The sequence below is a fragment of the Hyposmocoma kahamanoa genome, unplaced genomic scaffold (assembly GCF_003589595.1).
Source record: "Hyposmocoma kahamanoa isolate Upper Pololo Valley unplaced genomic scaffold, ASM358959v1 202, whole genome shotgun sequence".
Taxonomy (NCBI): Eukaryota; Metazoa; Arthropoda; class Insecta; order Lepidoptera; family Cosmopterigidae; genus Hyposmocoma; species Hyposmocoma kahamanoa.
In genome coordinates, this window is record NW_020653726.1 from 7,442,940 (window position 1) to 7,464,821 (window position 21,882).

At 34.2% G+C, this 21,882-nt stretch overlaps 2 protein-coding genes across 3 annotated transcripts in view; both read right to left on the reverse strand.

The window, feature by feature from the left end:
• Positions 1-7,433: 7,433 nt before the first annotated feature.
• Positions 7,434-18,645, reverse strand: LOC113227193 (phospholipase A1-like). Its single transcript, XM_026460079.1, has 8 exons — positions 18,538-18,645; positions 15,669-15,714; positions 15,466-15,575; positions 13,296-13,453; positions 12,017-12,165; positions 8,563-8,786; positions 8,050-8,215; positions 7,434-7,548 (listed from the first exon to the last, which is right to left on the reverse strand). The coding sequence occupies exons 1-8, from the start codon at positions 18,584-18,586 to the stop codon at positions 7,479-7,481; spliced, it is 972 nt and encodes a 323-aa protein (XP_026315864.1). The 5' UTR covers positions 18,587-18,645; the 3' UTR covers positions 7,434-7,478.
• Positions 18,646-19,952: 1,307 nt separating this feature from the next.
• The window catches only part of LOC113226795, a 97,379-nt gene continuing 95,449 nt past the window's right edge, over positions 19,953-21,882 (reverse strand). Inside the window, exons 10-12 of one of the 2 annotated variants that reach the window (XM_026459548.1) lie at positions 21,385-21,684; positions 21,013-21,248; positions 19,953-20,762 (exon numbers count right to left, since the gene is read on the reverse strand). In XM_026459548.1, the coding sequence (XP_026315333.1) occupies positions 20,540-20,762; positions 21,013-21,248; positions 21,385-21,684 (759 nt within the window). In that variant the 3' untranslated portion in view covers positions 19,953-20,539. Of the gene's footprint in view, positions 20,763-21,012; positions 21,249-21,384; positions 21,685-21,882 lie in introns of those variants that run through there. The other variant, XM_026459549.1, reaches the window with a different exon arrangement.

The window sequence follows — 21,882 nt, forward strand, 5'->3', positions numbered from 1 at the left end:
TTGTATCATTCAAAGTGAAATTACAGATACATGGGACTTGTCAACTTATGTCTTAGGGTGCTGTCTTATGATGGGCGCAGTGTTAGCGCCCCTCAGATCTTTGCGATTTAATACTCTGAGTGGCGTTGCAATTGTTACGTACAGGTGTGGCGCTTGCCACCAAGCGCACGACTTGTTAATCCCGTCACTTGGTACAACATAAAAAAAAGTTGATTAATATTAGGGGTTAAAGTATGAAATTGCCGTTTTATTGCAATAGGTTCTTTGAATTTTCATAGAATCTTCATGGTTTGAGGTTTTCGAATGAAACTTTTTTCAAATGGTTTCTGTGATTTTTTTTTTTTGAAATTTGAAACATTTGAATATCGACTTTCAATTGTTTTTGTTATTCAATTTAGACAAGAAAGATGGATACTGCGAAAATTCGAGTGATTTTTGAATACGAGTTCCGACGCGGAACTAACGCGGCAGAAACAGCCCGCAATATCAATGCTGCGTTTGGAGAGGGGTCTACTAATGAACGCACCGTGCGATTTTGGTTTAAACGCTTTCGTGATGGAAATTTCGACTTAAAGAACGAGGCACGAGGAGGACGGCCCACACAGGTGAATAACGATGAATTAAGAGAGATAGTGGAAGCCGATCCTAGTCAAACTACCCAGGAATTAGCGGCATGGTTTAACGTTACCTTACCCACAATATTGACTCACTTGCGTCAAATCAATAAAATAAAAAATACGAAAAATGGGTGCCTCATGATTTGACTGATCTGTAGAAAGAAATGCGTGTTGAAACTTGTGTTGCCTTGTTGAACCGGTACAGAAATGAAGGAATATTGGATCGAATTGTAACATGTGATGAAAAGTGGATTCTTTATGATAACCGGAAAAGAAAAATGCAATGGCTGACCTCAGGTCAAATGCCACAACAGTGTCCTAAAGCAAAACTTACCAATAAAAAGGTAATGGTAACTGTTTGGTGGTCTCAGCATGGTGTTATTCACTATAGTTTTCTCCGATCTGGTCAAGCAATAACGGCAGATGTCTATTGTGCCGAACTCCGAACCATGTTGACAAAACTAGCAGTAAAACAGCCCCGACTCATGAAGCGATCTTCACCATTATTGCTCCACGACAACGCGAGACCTCACACAGCACGAGAAACCATTTTGACCCTTCAGGAATTGCAGTTAGAAACCATTCGTCATCCTCCGTATTCACCAGACCTTGCTCCAACGGACTACCATTTTTTTCGTGATTTGGACAATTATCTACGTGACAAGAAGTTTTCTTCCCAGGAGGCAGTACAAAATGCTTTCACACAGTTTGTGCAGTCTAGATCGTCGGAGTTCTATCGCAAAGGCATTAATAACCTTCCCATTAGATGGCAGCAATGTATAGATAATAATGGCAACTATTTAGATTAAATAAATTTGTTAAAAATTTAAAAAATAAACAATTTACATTTTCAGTACAAATCGGCAATTTCATACTTTAACCCCTATTATATTATGTACCACATCTTTTGCGTATTTATCTTATCGTCTTATGTTAATAAAATTTTAAGTTCATGATTTGTAGTTTTCTCAATAAAAATAATTAACATTGAAAAAATCGTATTTTTGACTACTTTTACAAAAGTGATCAAAGTGTACAACCTCTAAATAATATTCAATCTTCTCGAAATTTGACATGTATGTGTTTTATTTACATCACTGAGACTCAGGGCGTAAGCAAAGTCTGCAAAAATTTTACATTTTTTTTTATTTAACAAAATGAAACACCTTAATGTGTATTGTAGAAATACTCGTACAAAAAACACAATAATTTGACTATGAAATAATAACAGTGTCAAAGTATTCATCTTATTTTTTTGCTAGTCTCTACGGCCCCTGACAGTATCATACAAACTATCTTAGACACGAACACTGCGATATTTGCCTACCTTACAGTTATAATTCATAAAACATAACAATGATTAAATATTGTTAACAACATTAAAAATATGCGCTTTACCCAGCGCCATTAAATTTTGTGGGTTGTGTTATTATAAATAATTCTTTCAATTATAATTAAAAAAGGCAATATTGCAATTGTTTTCTATCGTTTGAGATGAATTTAGATTATACATATAGCTATCACAACTTTATTCAAAACGCTTGAAAATAATTCAAATATTAAGTTTCAATTCCCTTTTTACAGTGTACATCCCTTTAACAATTTATACTCTTTTTTATACCCTCCATTAGGCTTAAAAAATAAAAAAAATTTTGTGACCTACATTCGGCATTTGAATTGTAAAAAATGTATATTAACAAAGCTGTGTCAAAGAAATATCCGATACAGCTGGTTTTTAAATATTTTTTGTCGATGTGAGTATTATATTGTGCTTTTATTTTTGTGAAAATTATTACTGAGCACTCGTTTTCTGTTCGTAGATTGTTAAAATCCGAGATCACTTCATTGGCGTCCGACATCTATGTGCTGTATGACATAATGTTGCCGAGATCTTTTGTTTGGTAGGTTGCTTCAAGAGTTTACCTTTGAGATGACTTTGAAGTAAAACAACAACCTTGCAATGGGATCTACATACCATCGAGTATTCTTTAACGTTAACTTTTTTTTCACCTCACTAGCTAAAAAAAGGCTTTCTTTCTCATTAGTAACCTGCGCGCAAAATCGTTTTTTCCACGCTAGAGTGGAAAAATTTTTGAGATTCGACCTTGATGATGGACTGTAGTGCACTTAACTTTTTCTTTCGATGAAAAAAACGTAGTAGCACACTCATCTACGCGATTTGTCGTACATTATGTATGTAATACAAATCGGTTGATATAGGTACATATTTTATTCTTATTATTCCTAATGTGAAATTGACAACGATAACTAATTTTGTTTTTTATAGTTCAACTGTTTTTCTTTCATCTACCATTTTCTTCGCTAGGTGAAAATTTGTGTGTTTCGCTCGGCAACATAGTTGTTTTGCGTCTTGTGGCTTGAAACCCTCGCTACGCTCAAGATTCTATTTTTGATCTTAACATCCTTCGCTTGCTCAGGTTTCACGTTAAACAATGACTTTGCGGCCTTTCATAACAAATAACTATTATTCTACTTTTTAGTGATACAAAGATCAAATGAACACAAAGAAAAAATCCTTCAATGTGCATCCGATTGACTGGACTCGAATCAGTGCGCCTGTTTGCTACGCCGGGGACATCGCTGCTGATAACTGAGCTACACAATCAGTAGACCTTACGGATTTCGCTTATGTTTAAACGGCTTTTTTACCTTAGCGCCACCTATGAGAAATTTATGAAAGTTTTTTCAATTGGACGGAAGGATTTTTTTCTTTGTGTTCGTTCGATCTTTATATCAATATTAAATAATAAACTACAGTAGTATTTTCCCAAAAAATTATCATGTTAGCGAAAACATCATGATATGCAATAAAATAAAATATTCAACATATATAGTTAAATACGTAGCACACTAAAAGTTCGTGATAATTGTCCAAAACTTACAGTTAGCTTGACTTTCCAGTCCTTCACTTTGAGCTGCATAAATTACAGAACTAACCATTTCCAAGAGATAATTAACAGTTCTAGGCTACAATTACAAGTGAAAGCTACAGTCACGATACTACTGGGACTATGAACGACAGTATCCATTAATGATTGAATAATTAATTATAAAAATTGCCGACAATACGTATTATATATTATCAGACATCTAAAAGTTAACCGGTGTACTGTATATGCGAACTAAATATGTGTTGCTAGTGGCAATTACGGTGGTATACCGTGAACCTATTTACAAAATAATTTGTTTAATTTAGAATAAAAATTTAATTAACTGTATTTTATTAGTGCCTTATAATTACATGACTGTATTAAAGATAAAACTCGAAGACAAAATAAATACTTTTCCTACTTCAAAGGACAGGTATTATACTAAAAACACAAATATATTTTAATTAAAAAAACACAGCACATAGTCTACAATTTCAATCAGTAAGTAATTGGACAAGCTTTGAAGTCGAGTTCGTGCTCAGAACGGTGACCCATTGAACAGCTGCTCAAAGGAACGATTTAAATTAGAAGTGCTGTTGCGTCGGGTGAGGGCGCGGCTGGATGCGGTGAAAATTCCAAACTAATGAACTAAATCACACATTTCAACTTGAAGTTGAAGACCTACTTGCTCTTAGAACTGGCAACCAATATAAGTAGCGATAAGTAATGCAGTGTAAGATCACCCGCATCGCGTATATAACCAGAAATAGAGAGGAAATAAGGGCCATCCATCCCTAGCAAGTCATCAGTCAAATGGTGCTGATATCACTTTTAAATGTCAACTAACGTTTGAACTGAAATCACAAAGAAGAAAGCTGAAATAGTATAGCGCCAACAATTGACCTGTGTGTACGTCTCCATATGTTCCAAAAATATTATGTATTTATTAAAATAAAGATAATATCTCTAACTATGGGGGCTGTTCCATTCGATGGTGTGGGAAAAACAGCAAAACATCTAATTACAAAACAAACGTAATCACATTTTATCGGCAATTCAATATTAAATAATGAAATTTTTCAATTTTCATCCATTATAGCAAAGCTCAAGTTAAAGAAACAATTGACGACACTCGTCAATTGTTTCGAATTCGGGCTGGCCAATTCGAGCGCAGTTGGCACCGTAATGATATGGCTTAATTAATTTTCAAACAAATTATATGACATTTCGTCTCTCTTTCTGGTTATATACTCGATGATCACCCGTCACAAGGCGCTATAAGACAGCGTTATATTGGTGGAAGCCTATTTAATAGAAAGCACCTTTGAAGTAATGGTAATGACCATAATTGTGTAATTGTAAAAGGAGTTTGTTTACATATTTAAACGCAGAAAACATTTATGCCTAAGAAAGTGGTGCCACACCGTATGAGGACATCAAATAAAAAGCTTTGCAGAAGCCTGGATAGTGTTTAATATTCCGATTAGCCTAAATTGAAAACTTTGAATAAGAAGGCATATTGACTATTTTTAATTTACTGTTTGTAGAAAAATTAATGCACGCGATCATCGAGTTAGCGTTTATTCTGCTCTGTCTGAATAAATCCCAAAGATAATTTTCACGGGATACGGATTTGTTAATGAAACAGATTTGGGGCTTGTAATTTTCTTCAAATCCTTTTCACAGCTAAATAAGAGCAAAGCAAACGAACGCGGGTTTGTATCAAACGTTTACCCAATGAATAAGGTTCCCTCCTGTACCGACACCAATTATATATTTTTTATTGTTTTCATTGTCAACTCAAAATATGAAGGTACTCCTTAAAGTAGGCATGATCTTAAACAAGTACAATACAATTACATTTATAAAATATTTAAGAAAAACATTACTTTGTGACATTCTAACAAGTAAGCAAATTTCACGTCTGTGTAGTCCGTAGGTAACTAATATTTAATGTTTGTATAATTGAGCGAGAAGTAAGAGCTCGTTAAACAAAAACAAGTAAAATGTCAGAATCATTCGGTATTACTTTTTGATTGAGATTGAAAAGGAATGGTCTGCAAAAAGTTTGAAGGCTTTAATTTAGCTGCTTGTTAATTCGAGCGCGACCGATTCAAAGGCAGGTCGGCCATTATTAAAGGCGTAAATTGTAAAACAGCTGTCGCCAACGACGCGCGGTCGCGTCCGCTTGTTATAAAACGCATTGAAATTTACTGCAACGAGCAACGGGGCCACGCCAGCTTTAGAGCTGGCAACACGTTGTGACCTTTAACTATTGACATTCAATATTTATAACATCTTCAGTTTTTAAATATCGTTGTCCAATAAAACAAACCAAAAAATACCATGATTTTAAAACCTTTGTTCGACTGAATAAAGTAAGGTATATTTTTTCAGTCATTTGTTATTTCAATACATATCAACAGACCGTATATTGCTTTATGTTTATTTAGAAACGTTATTGAAAAGTTTATTTACTTTCCAACAAATTTTCAGGGTTTGGATAACAAACTGGTACACAGTCCAGAAAGAATATTTTCGTGAATCATTTTATAGCGCACCGTCCTATTTTCAAATTGTTCTTTTGTGCGAACGTGTCATTAAACAAAAAGCATCTCTACCACTCCCTACTATTCCAAGAAAACCCAGAACTGAGGTAAATCATGGAGTAAAACTACATTTATACAGATATTTACCTTCTTGTACCTATCCAATACCAATGCAGAACTAAAGATTTTGTTTTTTTTTATCTTAAATTATTTATTACAATTAGTACGATCAACATTAAACAAAAAGTTGGACTCCTTTACCTTTACCTAAATACGCGTCAATACGAAGATATTATTTTTCAATTTTTTTCGTATCCACTTTTAAACTTTCGCGTTGCATTATTTAAAAAGTAAATGAAATTTGATATTTCTTTTTTCAGTTTTAAATTTTTGAACTTTAAGTTTCTGTGGTGTTGTGTTCATAATTTCAAACATCAGGTTAGATCTTGGTCAGCAAATGCTTCAAAATAGTTCTCGTGCATAAGCCACATCGCCTTAGGAATTCTGTTCCATCAAGTCGTTTCCATGTGTCTATTTATACAGGATAAGGCAGCAGCCCCTGGCTCGCTGCCCTAGGGAACTGTATATAACAGCTCCTTCTTTCGCTCCTTTGACTCCCAGACGTAAAAGCTTTACACAGAGTTTCCGTTTGGAACCTTTGTGACCCTCATTTCGTGATGAATGATGGTTACTTTAAGAATGTGACACTTTTATACTGTATATTAAGTGTGTTTATATTTTTTGTTGTATTGTTTGACATATTTTTATTTATTTTCTTCTTCATATATTATTTATTATAAAATAAATAAATGATTCTACATCATCATTATCATGAACTTGTTAGACCATTTTGAAAAATACCAATGTTCATACATTTATTATATAAAACTAATATTAGCTGTACGTAATGACTGAAAACCCTGAAATGATACTACAATTGTATTTAAAATTAATTCCTTAAAGCCAAGCAAAGTAAATAAATTACAAACATCTTTTATTGTTTAGAAATAAATAAAATGGCATTTTCAGCCATAAAAAACCATTAGGAAGGAATTTGGCATCGGCATCGCAAAATCCATTTGCCATTTAAGTGGTTTAATGATTTGTGCAAAAATTCCAGGTTCGCAATGATTAATTTGCCGAAAATATTTTGATGAATCATTGTCTTTAATGATACTTCCTATATATAATCTAAACGAAGAAGATATAGCTTGTGTAATTATTCCATCTGATTGGATTAAACATGTATTCCATTATGTGATTTGTCAAAAAAATAAAACGACTGTCATTTTTTAATCAGTTCTTTATTAGTCTATCTGGTTACATAATTTAAGATGTCTAATAAATATTTAAAGCCAAAATCTTTTTTTATTAATTAATGGCAAAGCTTTTGTTGTTAGACTATTTCTTTAGATCAAACGCTATAGACCATTTTTTCCTAGACCATACGGAGAAGCAGCGTTTGTTGTGAAATAATAATTTCCTGGAGTACTGGAAAATACAACAAAAACAGGTTTATTACAAATTCTTTATATTTTAGAGATACAATCACAAAATAATAAACTGTATCACGTAAATAATGCTTAGTTGGTAAAGCGTCTGGCACGGTATGCTAGAAAACGTCGGTTAGAATCCGGCCGGATCGAAGGAATTGTTACTGAGTGTTCGATCTTTGTATTAATAATTGTATCACGTAAATAGTTGGGTCACGAAAATTGTTACGGGGTAAGATTTGACAAATTTAAAAAAGAAACAATAAGTTTATTGAATATGACGACGATTTAGGTTCTACCATGATATTCAATTGTTTCTTTATGAAATTACTCCACTAGTTTGTTATAATTTTTAATACAAAGGTAGAAAATAAAAATTAGATATACCCTATAGGTACCCTGCTACTTTATTAGTCAGCTATTCTTGTATGGTAATAGAAATGAGGAATAAATAAAACATTTAAAAGCATTGCATGACAAAGTATTCCCATATACTTACACATCTTCTTTGTAATATTTGCCAATTTCTAAAACGTTTTGGCTTCTTTCGTCTACTGAATAATTTTTCCATGTTCTATAGTTTTTCGCATAACTCGCGAGCAAGCTTCCCGGGTATTTAAGGGCATCAGTCAATAGTTGCCAACATCTATTGTGATTGCATAGATCTACAAACAAATATTACACTTTTTGTCTATAATACATTTATTAACATTATCAAATGTGTGTTTATTTATGGTTCGGTGTTTACTTAAACACCAAGAATAGACGAATTCAGATGAATAGATATAAATAATTAGAAGTTTCTTTATGACACACATGACTACTTAAAATAAATTAAGAGCTACGTTGATTTCTACTAGAAAGAAATATATGGGTGAAATGGGCGAAAACGACAATCTCAATATATTGTTGTTTTCAGTCTGTGTTCTCTGTGTATAAATAATAAATCTGTTACATGACCGCTTTGTTTTCTTCAGACTTTAACACATATTTTATTTATATAAAAAATTACCTTCTGGTGAAAACATTTGCCCCGATCGTGCTTCACAGCCAGGTTGTTTTACAGCTCCGTTTTTATAATTAGGCCAAAAATCGACCGTGCCTCCGGGCCTTGAATATCCGTACTTGCTCGGATCCGAATGTATTACAGCTACGAACGACGCTGATCCCGCGTGCAGTTTCATTGGCAATGGTCTACCCTCGAACCCTACTGCCGCTGGGTCCAATGCAGTAATCCTAAAAAATACCACAAATCTTGTAACAGTGGCGTAAAAATACGACAAGTCTGACCTACTTTGTATTTATTTAATTAGATATTTTTTCTCGTTTTGTTTCGTATTGTTTTTTATTAAACTTAAGATTTTTTTGAGAATTAACTTAAGATGATTCAGGTCAGTACTGTAAGTGTAATATAATGCACAAGTACTTACCATCTGTAAGTAGTTGTGCACCTAGTCAGACATATGACATATACTGTATAATATGGAGTTTGTAACAGATATAACAATTACTGTTGATGAATCTTAATTTTTTCGAGAACCAGTACATTGAGTAGAGTAAAAATTTAATCCTTCGAAGGTCTCAGTCAATCAATTTCCCCGAAGTCCCATATATGGTGGAGTTACGCCCGTGCTACCTCATAGTTAATTTCATTTGTGTGTAGAAAATAGAACTTCCTAGTTTACAAAAGACCCAGTTATTGGTCTGATAATCGAAAGAAATATTGCTAGCCTTTTACACCTATATAACTTAATTAAGGAATATAATCGCTAGATGTTATTTATTAGCCTATGAATGTTAACGAGCTAGAGTCACGAACTTGGTTACAGTTTACCTTGTTAGTTTTTAAGCGTTCAATGTATTTTAATTTTTGATAAACCTTTAAGTTATAAGTAGCAACCCGTTATTTTTATATCACAACATCTACCTGGTCTTGTGTACCTACCTACAAGCTGTACAAAGTCAAACAACTCCAATATGTATTTGATTATTTTGTATGTCAAAATGTGCAGCACCATTTTAAGATTTTTAAACTTTCAACTTATGTCCCAATGTGATAGGCGCGGCGGCAGTGCCCCTCAGATTTTTGCAATTCAAAGTTCAGAGTGGCACTGCAATTGCTTTGTACAGGCGTTTCGCTTATCACTAGGGTACGACTTCTTCGTCCCGTGACTTGCTAACATAAAAAAAACCTATACTAACATTTTATGCGGTCGTTAGCGACAATCGACACAGTAGAACATTCCGTTATCGTTAGATTGGAAACTTTAACGAGCGTGATCAAACAATAGATGTGTTCAACGATTCGCTTCATGTTTTTAAATCTAAAACACGAGGGACTCCATTCGGACGTAATTCATAATGTTTGTTTTTATTCTTTGTTTTAAGTCTTAAATAATATAAGATCAAATTTTTTCTACCCCTAGCCATAGTTTATATTTGTGTATGTGTTTTCTTGGCATGTTGTGGCACTTAGAGGTTTCTTTAGAACATCAAGCATAATTTTGACTTTGACTTTTAAGATTTTTACTGAAGATTGAAGTAAATTACGTAAAAAATGGACATGTCGCTGCGTTACAGCCTAATCTCGGCTGTGATATTTGCTGAGTGGATTCTATTCATTAGTAGACCACAGCCGCACACATGATGACACGATGACAGTATTTGAAAATTGTGTTTGAATTTGATATGTTTGCGTCGTTATTTTTTCGTTGTTATTTTTGTACTCATAATCATCATCATCAACCCATTTATAAGTCCCACTGCTGCGTACGGGTATCCTCTCAGACGAGGGTTTTGGCCATAGTCCGCCACGCTGAACTATAGTGAGATTGAGCTATTTTCGTGTCATAAATCTATAACTTCCAAGTTTTGAAAGATAATTACATGATTTTTTTTTTTTGATATTCTTGAATATATGTGCTTTTAATGAATATTTCTTTTGTGGGTATTAACATATTTTCAATAACGTAACTTGTTTAACCTTTTTAAACTTAATATTTCTAAGAATGAAAAAGAAATCAAAAGCAATTACAAAGGTCATATTACAAAATTGAAGACTGTGTGTTAGATAAAGATGTGTGGAAAGACGGCATGGGTCTAGATTCTGCACAGATTCACGGTGTATATGCCATCCAAACACCACTATTTTGGCTTAAGAATTGTTCTTTTTTTTACCAGATTTGGTGAACCGTTGACGAAATTGGGAAATTAGATTTTTTTTATTTTTGCGACAATTTTTGCAATACTTGACATCAAATGCGATTATCGCGTACATAATTTGTAATAGAGACAACATAATTCATATCACTTTCAATTAACACGAAACATGTCGCGTCTGGTGCAGAAAAATTCACTCACTGCAGAAAGATGAATAGGTAATACACTTTCAGTAACAACATTAACAAATGAAAAAGTGTGATTTTTACTATGCAAACGTATTTATACATAATATTGATGTGAAGCGTGCGTGTGAAACGGTTTGATAAAAACTGTCTACCACTATGCGCGGTTTTCGATAATTTTATCATAGTAAATTGTATATGTGAGCAAAAATACGATGAAAAATCCTACATATGTTACCTAAATAATAACCACATTGTATAAAATATAATTAAAAGCCATATGAACTAACAAAAATGACTTCGCTAGCGTAGTAAGAACAAAACTTCGTAATTTCATGTTTTAATAGATTAACATATGTTACGCAAGGAAACCGCAAGTTTTTTTTTTAATTCTAATATAAATTTGTTAGTTTGCCTATGAAACAACACTATTTATAGAGCACCGACAAATTTCGGCAACAGTCAAAACTCAAATTGAATATTAATGATAAGCAAAATTAGCATATAACGAGATGTACATAGCTGATAGGTATATTTACGAAAGCAGATTATATACATGTGCTTCAGAAACATATTTTCAGCTTTCTAAAATGGTACAACACTTGTATTATTACTATTGCTATGTCACTATAATGTCATATTGAACAAATCACAAATTTTAAATTATTTTAAACATTTTTTCATTCCGCATACTTGGCTGCTCTATGCCAAGATATAGTAATAGACAGAAGTTTAAATGATGTATATTTGTATAGATTAATCTCTTAGCTCTAATTTAGGTATAATACATGTAGCTTAGGTATAATACACGCAGACTTTTGGGAAAACCATTTATAGCATGGCTCTCTTAGGCGGTTCCCCATAGTGCGCTGGCCCAATGCTTCACATGTTTTCCGAGAGTTGTGAACCTTCTTCGAATAGTGATAACACATGCGCATGTTTCATGACAATCTTTTCCTTCACCGAAAAGCGTATAGAAAAATTTCAAATTATTCAATTTTAATTTAAAAATTTCTTCTTACTTTTGTTTTTAATTATTATTCTTTGATTTTATGTATGTTTGTGCTGTCGCGTTGCAATAAATGCTTTGTATAAAAATGTGTTAACTACGGAAGTACATACCACGGTAATTGAATTCCACTTTCCAGCATTTTGTTTCCGGCGATACCAAAAATTTGAGCTCCGAGAGAATGTCCCACCAAATGAGTATTATTCAAATGCATACCAGCGCTCTGCATGATATGGAGAGCCTCTGCGACTCGAGCTCCCAACTGTTGAAAATATAGAACCTATGTGACACATTTATGCCAAATTCGAGTAAACTACACTTTAATGTTGAATTTAACTTTTGATTTTGATGACTTTTGGTAGATTGACGGCACAAATTTAGGAAGGTAGACCTCGGCGCACTCAATCTGATTGAGAATGTCCTTAAAAAAGGCCGGGGTTGAAGTACCAAGAATAAACGGGCATGTATGAAGAAACTGATGGCCGTCGAGAAGGCAGGGAAGGTTTGTTAGGAGCGTTGCAGGCAGAGGTCCGTAGTCTCTGCCTACCGCAGTGACCAGACAGGCGTGATGATATATGTGTTAACTTTTCTATGCTTCTAGATAACGAAGATAAGAAGATAAGATATCTAAAAAAACCTTTTATTAGAAAATTCTTAGGGCCCTGAAAGTTTACATTTCTGCTTAATATAACACTACACATCTAGGATACAAATATCATAGAAGGGTTGTCCAAGAACACAATATTTTAGAAAATAAAGAAGTTTATTTACGGATGAAACTCTTATCTCCACATCACATTACGTACTTATGTAGGTAATTCACAGAACAGCAAAATCAAACACGTTTTGGATAAATGCCGATTCTAGTTTTAGCGAAAAATTCAATTAAGCACAATTTGCTCTGACAAGCGTTATCCGATTTTTTTATCGTATGTAAAATAATATGGATGCAAAAACCTGTGTTTATGGTTTTGTATTAACAGTTTTTTTATCTAGCAGTATTAGTAGGTAGGTAGGTACCTTTCTATAAACTTGATGTAAAAAAATATTATCCTTTTAAGAGTGGTTACACATGGCCACTTTTAGCAGCGATGCAAACGCGCGTTCGTGAAATCGCGCAATTGCGTCGCTACACTTGCGATTTATAAGCGATTGCAACGTTGCAAACACGCGACTGCATTGATGCAATTGCCTATAAATCCCAAGTGTAGCGATACAATCGCGCGTTTGTATCGATGCAGTCGCGCGCTTGTATCGCGTTTGTGTCGCTGCTTAAAGTCGCGCGTGTGTAACATCTCTTAATGGTACAATACGTTTTCAATTGCAAAAGAAGTATAATATGTGGTATTAAGGCATAAGATAAATAGATAAAAAATAATTACTATAGCTAACCTTTTTAGCATTAGGGGCTGCCCAATTAACGTAAGAAGCCGGCAACGTAGGGAGTACAGGAGCAGCCAAATGTTCCCAGTTCAAGAAAGCCACGTTGTTTTCACCGTGACGAAGATAAGCGTTAACCACCTCAGCCACCGCGAGTCCATCGGGACGGCCTGCGTTGAATTATGAACAAAACAATCATAAACTCAATGAAACACCTATTTCAACGGCTCGGCGGTAACTTTGCTATTTCATATGAGATTTGTTTTGCAAACGTAATCTTGCTTTGGGAATGAAATGGATTTTAATAAATATACAAAATATGAGGGTAAAAAGGTTTTTCTTTCTTTTAAGTAACTACAAAATATGGAACCGTGAATTATTTACACTGTAACTGGAAAGTTTTCATCATCATCGACTCACTTATACGTCCCAATTCTGGGCACGAGCCTGCTCTCAGGCCAGGGTTTAGGACATAATCCGCCACACTGGCCCAATGCGGGTAGGTGATAATGGCCACCATGGTTGGTGACTTCACAAGTTTTCCGAAGGTTACGAACCTTTTTCGACGTGCAGGTTTCATTACTATGTTTTCCTCCATCGAAAAACCCATGGTAAATTTCAAATTAATTTGTATTATTAGTTTGTTATTATTTATTATTGCTACCGTCTGTCGCCTCAACGCGGCTGCCACGCCGGTTCAAGTCCAATTGGGTCGACGTAATTTTTCTTTATGTTCATTAATTGACTTACTATTTATATGAAGAGTCCAGGGAAAGAATGATCAAAGTCACTTGATGAGAACTTTAGTAAAAAATAATTTTTAATTTGGAAAACTGTTCAATATTGGTGAAAAAAACAAGCAATAATGCTACCTGAAATAAAATGAATGTTGACATAAATGTGTGTAAACCTATGTGTTCCATTTTACCTAAAATTACCTACAAAAATCTTTTTCAACTTTCCTATTAAAACTAAAAGTAAATTTTTCTGGATGTTGGGCTTTTATCGTTATTAGCCTTTTCCTGATTTAGGCAAAGTGCACTTAGCGTTTAACGAATTAGATGGCGGTATTAAATACAATATGTTTTTAGGTGCCTTTGATCGTTCTTTCCCTGGACTTTTCATATTCATTCGATTTTTACGTCAGTAATAATAACTTTACGAACATTTTTATGCGATAAATTGCAAAACAAATATTGAAAAGCGCTACCATTTAAAAAAATTACGTTATGTACTAATAACAGGTAAATCTTACTTAAATGATCATTCCTCGCTATGGATTAAAGGGAAAATATAAAACACATTCGGCCAAAGGTTCTGAAGAAAAATGGTTGTGTAATAAATTACCGAATCATACTATCTCAGAAAAGTGGAGCGGGACTAGTGTGTATATTTACAACTAAATATATAACAGATTATATTGTGTAACAGTTTAAAGACCTGATTAGCTTACTTAATTTGATGCTTAAAAATAGATATTTTCAGTTTTTGAAATTTCGGGAATTTGTTTTTTAAATGTACCTCTTATAACTAAAAAAATAGTCATGAAAATACTTGGTGACAAACAACTTTTTATAAATTTATTTTTATCTTTCTGTTTTACATACATATTTGTGAAATCATTATTTTACTTCACATCCAAGATATCTTTATGTATATTCCTTTGTGTCTGATAGCGTCATTACAGTAAAAATATACATTGTCAAATTTCTTTTGTTCAAAATTGTACTTTTCGTCATGTACATACATAGCATTCAAATTAACACTTTAAAAGCATGCTTTTATCAAAATACTATGTATTTATCAAAATATCCAACCAGATACATCTTCTTCAGACAGACTAAATTGATAGGAATAGCATCCATAAGTACAGTGGTGTTATAGCTATATAAAATTGTGTTATTGTAATGTTGTGTTTTTGTATTTGCGTGCTTAGTTACCGAATATAAAAATGTGAGAGTCCCGTGTGAGAGTTAAGTATTGCACGCGATAGGGCTGAGAATTTTAAAATGAACTTTGACTAAATTTAAACACGATACTACGAAGTGAATTTAAAGTTTAATTAAATGTCTTGCTTAAACTAAGACAAAGCTCGCCATTTCGGCTTAGTTGAGTCAAAGTTAGTTTTACAAATCTCAGTCTAAAAAAGCTTTATCACCTCATTCATTCGATCAATGCTTACCTGTAAAACCATGTGCAAATATAACTGTAGTTTTACTAGAATCATACCAATCGAAGGAAAATATTTTTCCTGCCTCATCCAATGGTAATTCAGTGTATTTGTCTTTACTCCTGTGAAATCCAAGTTATTCTTCTTTTAGAATAGTTTTTTTTTTATACAAAAAGTTTTTTATAAACAAACAATAAGTAAAAAATGGTACTTACTTGTAATAGTAACGAATTTTGACATCTTGAGATTCGTCGCAAAGTACTGAAAAGTAAAAATTGCGATAGTAGGTAGATTTTATTATTGTTTATGGACCGACTTGGTGATCGAAGGGTGGGGAAGGGTGGTTTAGTAGCAGTAGCATTTTACCTATTTCTGCCGCCAAGCACTAATGCGAGAGATTATTGCATTATGGTTTTGAAGGATACATAGTAAATACTATCTAATTGAATGTAGGAACCGTTTAAAAAAATCTTTTTTTTAATTGACATTCTATTTTCAAGACAGAAGTCATTAAAGATTGTAAATATTATTCCAAAAATATAAATTATCAAATTTTTTTAAAAGTAATTATATATTATATTGGAAATTTAAATATACCACAGTTATGTCATTATTATTTTTAGAAAGTAATTTAAATTAGTAAATTGACTTGCAACAAAAAAGACAATACAAATGTTCCTCGCGCTGGAAAGGACACATAGAGCTATACTATAAGTAATAACGAAGCGACACTTCAGATACCCCCTACGTCATAACTCTTCATCGAAAGTCATGTTCTTATAGTAGTACAGCTTTCTGTGCTCCACCTTAGTGCCTCCATCATAACCTAATCTTCGTTTAAAAAATTCGTGAGTCCAAATAAGTAAGACCACCTTTACAAGTAACAGCTTTATGTTTTGAACTCAGTTTAATAGAATATATTAAATGGGATTCGCAATTTTGCGAACTGTAACAGTTCGTAACTGGAAAGGTTAGCAAAATTTTACGAATTACACACATACTTACCCATAAACTCTACACAACTAACACACGCACATGTACATCATACACATCTCTTACTCTTTCTACTTTATTTTTATTTTGATTTATTACCCCAAAGAGCGTTACACACGGTGACTTTTAGGGATTTATAGATTGCATCGATGCTACTCGTATTTGCGCGTTTGTATCGATGCAGTCGGGCGTTTGCATCGATGCAATCGCCTATAAATTGGAAATGTAGCGATGCAATCGCGCGTTTCACGAACGCACCACTCTTATAGTTATCACAAAAAGTGAAACTACGCCATCGTACAAACTCATTCTCTTTTACTTTATATTTCGTTTTGTTTTACCAACAGACACATATTTCGGCCCGCCTAAATTGCCTCCAAGATACAGATAATTTTAGGTGCCGGAGCCCCTTAAATTTGTCACGCCTTTTTTATCGTCTGTTGTATTCCACACCCACACTTAGAAATCTTGTTTTGCTTGCTTTGTACTATTTGTAAGGCTAAAGTATTTAAATAATAATATATGTTATCATTAAATGAGTAATAAAGCAAACAAGATAAATGGGTCTACTACAAGTATATATCCATCATCCTCTATAGCACTAAACTCATAATATGCCTCGCTGATATTCTGCCAATGGCACACATCAAAAATCAACAAATACACGAGGCTAAAAATTTTGAGTACTGAAAACGTTTAGTACCAAAAATGTAGTACTTAAAAATGTTTTAGCAGGTACTAATTCAATATGACACAACGGCAATCATCATACTACTGTCATAGCCGTAGATTCTTTTATACAAGAATAGTGATGGGATCAGCTGTCTGTGATAGAGCGTATTTATTATTATTTAATCAATCACAACGGCACAAACAAAAGTAGTGACGTACTGTCCATGAACGGGATAACAATATCGTATCTTAAAAAGAATAATTATTGAGGAGATGGCAAAACTTTCTGTTTATTTTAAATTTCTTATCAATTTGGATGCATTACTTTAAGAATAGGTAAAAATCAGTGTGTGAATATGAAGGAAATGTGATGTGAAATTAGCCTGCAATTTTTTTCCATCCATTGTTTTGCATTTCAGTAACTTTGTGCTTTAAGATACGAGTTTGAGAAAATAGTAAGGCGACGATGTATTGTGACGTGAACACGAGTAGCGAAGTACCCATGAAATAATCTCGGAATGTGTTTGCTTTTTTTTTTCTTAAATTTTACCCCTTTCTTATTTGCCAACATGGACTTTTTGAAAATATCACGTAAGGTACCATAGCTTAAATTAATATTTCCATACGTAAATCGAATTTGAATTCGCTAACGTGACTGTATTTACATAATGTTGTGCCTCTGTAACGGACGTAATAAAACGTGTTTGAAATTGCAATATCCTTTTCTTTTTTCTATATGTATCCTTGATCATTTTGCCTTCAAAAGATACTTTATATTACGTTAAATATAGCTTAGCCTTCTTACAACTCGAACTTAATTACTTTTAACGGAAGTACCTTAATCCTGTCTTCTTTCCAAGGTTATGTATATTTACTTTTGGTAATTTTGAACGAACATTCAACGTATGGGACACGTACCTTCGTAACGACCTAGAATAGCGCATAAAATTTAAGTATAGATTTTTTTTTATAATATCAAGTGACGGGAATAACTGTCCATAACAGTTGCATTGCCACTCAGAGCTTTATATCACAAAGATATGAGGGGCACTGCCACTGCGCCTGTCACCCTCAGTCGTAACTTGACAAGCACCCTTACCCTTCAAAACCGGGACACAGTAATGCTGACATTACTGCTTGGCGGCAGAAAAAGGTAAGGTGGCAGTACTTCCCTAGACGAATACTTTCACAAGGAGCTCTACTACTACCAATTAAAGAAATGCGAATTATTAGCACCTCATTTCAAAACAAAAAGATCATAATTTAAGCACTATATGGGAATAAGTAATGTATTCTAAAATACACACGTAAATACATAGTGCACACGTAAATTCTATGACTAGTAATTACTAGGTATTTTGTACGTTTCTTTACGGAACTTCATACAATATGTAGTTAGTAAATAAATAAAACACTTACCTATTCCAAGAATTGCAAATAACAAAATATACCAACTTGTAGCCATCATGAGGTATTTTCACAAAATGTGCGTATGTGACGAACCCTTATGGTTTATATACGGGCAGCTATCACAGTGTCCTCACTTGATTACAGAATTTTCATGTCCACCTTGACATAATCACCGACTGATATATATGATATACTATATAGTATACATATAAATAAGAACAACTTATAGTTTTGCTATTCTAAGGTGTTTCACTAATTGTTCTTTATCAATTTCTATCATGTGAAGTGCTGATACCTGAGCAAACATACGCCAATTTTGGGTCTAGGTCAGAACGCTTATTCATTACTATTTTGTTGTAATTATTTGGCAATACGCACATTCTATCAGAATTTTGAGTGGCGATTTGGTTACATAAGGGAGAATCCCAGTTTACTCGTTTGATTACTTAATGTATTCGTCATGCATAAATGATGATCTTTTGAGTTATCATTCCACGTTTTCAGTCATTATGACATCATGTTTATATATGTACGTATTGAAGAGGTTTCTCGTTTGTTGTATTATTGTAGCGTGTAGTGTGTGTAAACAGATATAGAATATCTATGTGTGTAAATTAAATGCATAAATCATTAACATACTATTTTTATTCTTTTAAATTATAATTACAGAATTTTCAATTTGGAATGATGTATTTAGCTTAAAAATAAATAAAAATTATCTACCTGACTTTAGCAGTTTTTATCAAACACATGCAAATAAGCGGGATGCGACTGCGCACGGATACACAAGGAACATGGCAAAGAGTTTACTCAAACGCGACTCTTTGGTTTGAATGAGATATTTTCGTAATAAAACAAGTAATTGAAATAAAATACAAACTATTTCATAAAATAAAGTTAATGAAAATCATTCATCAATCAACCCTAAAAATCGGCGTCAAACTCTAACAAACCTTAACGCAGAGTCGTAACATTTTACTTAAATCTATGTTAATTTTTCCATCAATAAAATTGTTATTTTGTACACAAAAATAATACAGTTCTAACAATAGTATAACACAATAAACTAGTGATAAATATAATATTTAATACAAAAACAATATAAATATTTACGATCAATTTACTTTGCTACGTAAGCATAATTACAATGTAATGACTTGTTAGAACTGCACGAGTGAAACAATTTCAGATTCAATGATTACTTTATTAAGAAGAAAATTACAATAACTTATTGCCCCAATAAATAAAAGCTTAAGAAAAAGATAGTTTCGAAATGAGATCAGAAAGAAGTAAGAGAGAAAGACATAAAGAAAGCACATAAAGATAAAAAAAAACATGAGATAAGACACAAAGATATCATAGTAGAGACATAGATAGTTATGTATGTAACATCAATATCTACTTTAATTCATTGGCGCAATATACAGGTACACAAAACACTTTCCTTCAAATCGTAGCCTAAGTGAATGAAGTATAGGTTCAAGACCAGGATTTTAGAAAAGCAGTTTATCTTGATTATGGAACTACTTAACTTATTTCAAACTTCATCCTCACATGACAAACATTTGAAGTAAATTAAGAATACGAGTATAATTTAACTATATCATGATATCTACGGTATTGCTTGTAATATCATTATTAATGAGAAATTGCAAACTTTTACATCTAGGTACTCGAGACAATCCAAGCTCGTATTCGCCGTTAAGTCCGTTGAATTAGCTTGATTGAAAGCAATCATACACATTACCATCGCAGTCGAATCATATAAATCTCTTACATTATAATAAATTGCATAGACTCGCCCGCTGGGTCCCACATTTTCGTAAAACTACACGTCTGCATGCAAAATAATCTTATACGGCAAGAATATTTTATAGGTCCATTCCGTTTTGTATAACATTTTACACTTTAGTAACATACATTTTTTTCCGTAGACAGTCTGCACATCGACTGCGCTATCACAAGACTAGTATTGAGTGACGATGACGAACCGCTCCAATGGGGTCGGGCCTCAGTACTGGCGGTCGTCGTAAATGTAGATGGCCTCGCCAGCGGATTCTTTGAGCGGCGGTGGGGGCGGAGGAAAGTCGATATCACCCGGCCTAAACAACTTGGAGGCGTTGGGCGCAGGGGAGGCAGGTGCGGGGGAGCCGCCGCCTGGGGACCCACCGCCACCACGCCTCTTCACGCCGCTCGGCGACGCGCCCGCACGGAACGACGACTTGCGCGCCAGTCTGAAACATTTTATTATGATCAATCTAAACCTTTGTTTCTCACATCTTTATGTGTGATCATCATCAGGTGATATTTACAAGTTCAAACCAACAAGTTTTCATAGTAATCTTAAACAACTCGTGAGTTTGGTAGCAACTTTGTATGTACATGATCCTGACTCATCCTCCTCCTAACAAAATAGACAGAAATGAGTTTAAAGAGAAGTGAATTTTTAGTCACAATAGTAGTACACAATTACTTCAGTCATACCTCGATGCGACTTCTTCTGGAGTCTCTTCAATCTCGAGAACCCAGCTTACAGAGTCATGTTTCTCGACGACACCCTTAACAGCAGGCAGCGGCGGGGAGTCGGGAGAGGGGGACGCGGCAGGAGAAGGTGGCGAGTCTGGAGGCGGCGACGCTGACCGGCCTGAGTCGCCCGAAGATGTGCGCGCTCGCATCGGCGTCCGCTCGATGTATCCACCACCCGCCAACAGTGACACCACCTGCAAATAACGTTTCTAAATATTATCTCTTGTATAGTCATGATAGTAGATTTGATGACGAAATTGTCCGCCATCCTGTGCCAAATTTTTGGAGACTTTTTGAGATATTGATAAAATATTTTAAAAAAAATTTGACCTGTGACTTTTGCCTGAGCTTGTATCTGAGTTCCTCATTGAGAGCAGCGAGCCTCTGTGCGTGATCCCGGTCTCTCGCAGCAGCATCACGGAGGCGACGATTATCATCACGAAGTCGATCAGCGTCTCTTTGCCTCGCCGCGGCGCGTTCCCGTAGTTCCTCAGACGCTTGCAGCGCTGCGTGCATGTCCCGCTCTGCCGCAATGCGCCGCTCACGTTCCACCACTAGTTGAGTCCGTGCGTCTCGTAGAGAAGCCATCTCAGCTTGCTTTAGCTCTATCACAGCTCGCAGAGACCGAACCTGCGAAAAGTAAAAGTAAATTAAAATGGTGAGAAGAACAACAGTGACATAACAATCTGTTAAACTTATATTTAGGTCTCATAATGTAATAATAGGATCGTTTGGACAACAAAGAGAGACGATAGAATGTAAGTTTGACACAAACAAATAATTAAGAACTTATTGCGTTTTAGACTTTAGACATTTTATGTAACGACC

What these genes read in the sequence shown, in the direction of transcription:
- LOC113227193 (XM_026460079.1), bottom strand. Translation starts at nt 18,586, where the DNA reads ATGATGGCTACAAGTTGGTATATTTTGTTATTTGCAATTCTTGGAATA. An exon ending in ATTTGCACATGGTTTTACAG is followed by an intron (nt 13,454 to 15,465) that starts GTAAGCATTGAT and finishes AATTCAACGCAG; the next exon opens with GCCGTCCCGATGGACTCGCG. An exon ending in AAATATTACAAAGAAGATGT is followed by an intron (nt 7,549 to 8,049) that starts GTAAGTATATGG and finishes TGTATTTTCCAG; the next exon opens with TACTCCAGGAAATTATTATT.